General features: G+C 37.2%; 1 protein-coding gene across 1 annotated transcript; it reads right to left on the bottom strand.

Annotated features, from left to right (window-relative positions):
* Window positions 1-265: 265 nt before the first annotated feature.
* On the bottom strand, window positions 266-1,817 carry LOC109017905 (STOREKEEPER protein-like). Its single transcript, XM_019000081.2, has one exon. The coding sequence runs from the start codon at window positions 1,787-1,789 to the stop codon at window positions 560-562; it is 1,230 nt and encodes a 409-aa protein (XP_018855626.1). The 5' UTR covers window positions 1,790-1,817; the 3' UTR covers window positions 266-559.
* Window positions 1,818-4,763: the final 2,946 nt, after the last annotated feature.

The raw sequence follows: 4,763 nt of genomic DNA, 5'->3' as shown, positions 1-4,763 counted from the left end.
AATGGTAGAAGAAATATTGGCATAAGAGGAATGCTATGCATTTTCCCTATTCTATTCGTCTGGACAAAAAAAAAACACTGGAAACAAAAGAAAATTTAGCTTCTTCCTCCAAGCTATAGGGGACCAAAAAAGCAGCGAGAAACCTCTCTTTAAGGCACAAAGACAATTCAAAATGAGCTTAAAATTTTATTGGTTTCTGAAATTATAAAAACCAGTCGTGCACTGGTGCGATGCGTTGCTGATCCCTACATCAACTTAAAAATTAACCAGAATATACAGCACAACTTCAGTTGAATTTCTCTCGGGATAATCTGCCAAAACATCAACAACAAAAAGACACCAAGACGACACCATTAACATATTCAAAAGCAAATCATCCCATATAATAAAACTTATATCTCAAGTTAATAATGTGATCTAAAGCAAAACTTTGAAACCCCATATGAATTTGACACAGCGGGTCTCGACAAAATCCAACTCTGTCCCTAAAATCATACCAAATTGACCCAATCAAAACATAAACCAAACACAACCATAAACCCAAAGGTTACCTCCGTTTTTAAGCCCTCTTTTTCATTATCTCTAACTTAAGCTTACTTAGCTCGTGAAGAAACTCCGTTTTCTTCACATACGCCTCCAACTCAGCCTCCCTCACCTTCCTGCCCTTGTTCTCCAACTCCATCGCTTTGGCGTTTCCAATGTCCACCATGAAATCCCTCGTATAACTCTTCCCAAACCCCAAACAACCCGTACCTGCCATCGTCTCCAATGCAGCATTCAAACATGGATAACTCATCCCAAAGTTTTCCGTTTTTTCATCACCCTTCGTCTCCCCATTACCCAATTCCTCCTTTCCCCCAATAGCCACTTCTTGCTTTGGTAATGCCAATGCCACTGAAGTGCCGTTATTAGCTTTGCCTTTTTGATTGCTAGATGGCTCATTTTTGTTGTTAGCCACATTGCCCCAAATCTTCTTGGAAAGCTCGAAGGCCTTGTGCTCGTGGGGCTTAGAGAAAACCATGTCCTCGCCACCTTTCTCGAAGTTGGTCCGGTATTTCTTCTTCATCCTCCGAATCTTTTCCATCAACTGGGCCTTGGAGACCTCCACGTGGAGTTTTCTCTTCATGAACTCGTGGAGCGCACCCATGTCTGCGTACGAATTCGACCCTTTCTTTGACTCGTACTCGATCATGCCCTTGAGAACGGCGAGCTCGTCCTCCTCGCTCCACAGCCGTTGTAAGGTTCCGGGTGGCTTCTTCGAATCCTCATCGTCGCCGTTGGTGGCCGACGATGACGATACCTTCCTCTTCTTTGGGTTCTTTGTGTTGCTGGGGTCGGTCTCTGCTGCACGCTTCGACAAAGACCCAGAAACAGCGATCGGAGTGGATTGGTTGTTGCTGTTATTGTTGGGCTTCTTGGGCTTGGGTAGCTCTCCCATTGGCTTGGAAGTGATCGGCTTAATGGTGAAACCGGAGACGGACGGGGTAGCAGGGGACTTTTCGGACTCAGAGGCGGACCCGGATTCAGTTTCGGATCCGGATGAGGTCTGGGGTTTGGAGACGACCTTAGAAGAAGATGATGAGTTTACAGAGGGTTTCCTTGCAGGGGATTTTTCTTCCTCTTCTTCTTCGTCTTCCCCATCATCATCGTCTTCTTCACCTTGTTCATCTTCAGACTTTTCATTCTTTTCTTCTACTTCTTCATCTGAAACGGCATCTTCATCAGACTCTTCGTCTTCTCCAGAAGTATAGGCGGGTGGTGGGTCTTCTTTAAGCCGCTTAGAAGCCATTACAAGGCAGAGAGCAGAAGGAAGAGACTTGATATGGGTTTTATAATGTGTATAATGTAGGGTTTTGACCGAGACGACTTTAAAATCCTACGAAGAGGTGCGTGCGCTGCGCCTGCGTTCACAAAATTCGTGACGACACTCCGTTTATGTCTTGACAAAAACGACAACTCAAATGTGACTGTTTATTTATTATTGGTTAAATTAACATCTAGTTCTATGCCATTTGACAATTTTACAGATGATTGAGTTTTATTATTAAAAAATTAATTTTTTCATGTAAATTTTATATTTACTCACATTTTTTAAAGAGAGTGTGTAAAGCTTGCACACTTTAAAACTGTAAATATCATTTATCTTTACAAATGAGTTAGTAACTATAAGTTGTGATAATTGTATGAAAATGTGATGGAAAATGCTCTTAGCAGTGCTACGTATAGAGTGAAACTGGAAGAAGAACACAGGTATTTGATAAAAAGTCGATATTTAGATGGCCATTAGGATACTTCGAAGGATCCCTTAACCTCCAATTTAGAAAATATGACTTTGTTAAGAATGTTTGTGAATAGTAGTAAAAAAGTAATGAAAAAGTAATAATAGAATATTAAATAGTGGTAAAAAAATATGTGAAAAGTAATAATAAAGTAAAGAATAGTAGTGAGAGTATTTAAGAGTACTTGAAATACTCTCATTAGTAGGGGTGTTCAACCGGATCCGGATTTGGATATCCTATCATAACTAGATCCGAATGCTAAAATCCCGGTGGTTATCTGCCCGGATTAATCCGGATTGTAACCAGATATCCGGATTTAATCTGGATCCGGGTTATAACCAGATAAATCTGGTTTTAATTTTTTATTTCTTTTAAAAAAGACTTTAAAACTTAAAAAAAAAATATTTTTATAGCACTTTTTTTAAAAAAAAAATTACCAAACAAAATAAATAAAAATGCAAAATAAATAATATTGTTGTTACATCACAATACAAAACATAAATTTACAAAAAACAAAAGAAATAATAATACATCACAACTAATTAACTAAAACATAAATTTACAAAAAAACAAAAGAAATAATAATACATCACAACTAATTAAACTAAAACATAAATTTATGAAGAACAAAAAAAATAAATTTATAAAGATCAAAATTTATTAGTCTTCACATCTTGAATATGGAATAGGGGGAAAACATTGATCCGGATTTATTAGTCTCCATAAACTGCCAACGACATCAATTACAACAGATAAATGAAAACTATAATGATTAGAAACAATAAGTCAAAAAGAACAGATAATAAAACAATATGTAGCCATGCTCATAATGTTACTTACTAAGCTATGGCTCTCCTCTCACAGTCTTGAAAGGGAAGGAACCGAAAAGAATTGTTAGATCCAGATCTCATGCTCATTTAGCTTCTCATTTCTTTTATATATACTGCACAGAGAAGGTAATCCCATCCCAAACAACCAATTTAACTTTAATTATTTCAACAACCATTATACCATTCGCTTTGAGGTGACGACATTCCATAGAATTACTAACCTTGAACATATTAAGGTGAAACTGTTTGCCAGGATTCATCCTTCTCATCTTTTGATATGTATATGCAAAACTTAGTTGATCACGAGGAGTGAACCGATCAACTTCATTGAACCAAAGGCATGAGAACAAATTTGACATAGGAGTGTGCTCTATGATGATAAAAGAGCCTTCAGGTACATCTGTATATACCACATCACAAGCAAATTATGTTGTAAATTGTAGATAGAAGTGTGTATAGCTACAAGTTTTGAAATTAAAGAATACAAGCATACTACTAGGGAGAAGCTTGTTTGGATCTGAGGCATTAAATCTTTTCAGTCCGTCAGCCTGGTAGAATGTGAATTGTTCATCGATGATATTATCTCTGCAGTAAATAACAGTTGTTTGGAGTTGCTTAAGTTGCTGAAGTTGAAGGAAGAGAGTTATCTTAAGTAGAAAAAAATGTAGAGGTTAAGTTAAATGGATAAATTAATAATAAAAAATCAAACTTAACAAATAAAAGCGTTTAACTTTGACGTCAACGCTTTCTACATGATCCTCCACCTCCCAAGAACTAAGTGGTTCACAAGTCAACCAATTTTGCATGCAAATTAGTGCTTGGACAGTCTCCGGCGTTAATGAGCTTTGATATGGGTCTATTACACGTCCACTGGTGCTGAATGCGGACTCAGATGCGACGGTGGAAATAGGGATGCCCAATACATCACATGCGATCTCCGCAAGGATGGGATATCTAAATGAGTTCTTCTTCCACCAATCCAAAATATCAAATTCGGGTACTTTTGGTTCAATCACATCCGACAAATACCTATCCATGTCTGAGCTAAGTACTAAACTGTTTTGCTTCTCAAAATATTGCTCTAGAGCTATATCAAAATCTTCACAGTCCAGGTCATCACCAATAATACTTGAGAAACTTCTATGAGCCATATTTGATCTTCCACTACCTAGCACATAAAACTTGTGGTATTGCTCAATCAAACGATTCATGAACAATCTTACGTTGGCCTCAATTCTATCTCTGCATTCATCCCCTTTGCACATTTTCAACCAATATGACAAGGCTATAATCTTATATCGAGGGACAAGGACAAAAGCTACATAAACAATCATGTTCATCCTATTCGTTTTCCCCTAATATTTATCAAACTTAAGTTTCATAGTAGAAGCCATCCTCATCAACATATCATTCTCACTCTGGCCCATGTTTTTCAAAGTATTCTCAATTGTACAAATTTGTTGAAATAACATATTAGAAGTCACATACAATGAGCCAGAGATTTTCAAAGTGGCATCATAAAAAACTTTTAGAAACTTAATAAAAATACAGCCATTTGCCAATCTTCAAACGGAGGCGCCAAAAGCTGTGACTCCTTCACTCCCATTAGTACAAAAGCTCTTTCGTATTTTTCAGCAATATTAAGCATTAGGTA

Source organism: Juglans regia, unplaced genomic scaffold (assembly GCF_001411555.2).
Source record: "Juglans regia cultivar Chandler unplaced genomic scaffold, Walnut 2.0 Scaffold_67, whole genome shotgun sequence".
In the NCBI taxonomy this organism is placed as follows: Eukaryota; Viridiplantae; Streptophyta; class Magnoliopsida; order Fagales; family Juglandaceae; genus Juglans; species Juglans regia.
This window is presented reverse-complemented; position numbering and strand designations above follow the sequence as displayed.

What these genes read in the sequence shown, in the direction of transcription:
- LOC109017905 (XM_019000081.2), bottom strand. Translation starts at nt 1,789, where the DNA reads ATGGCTTCTAAGCGGCTTAAAGAAGACCCACCACCCGCCTATACTTCT.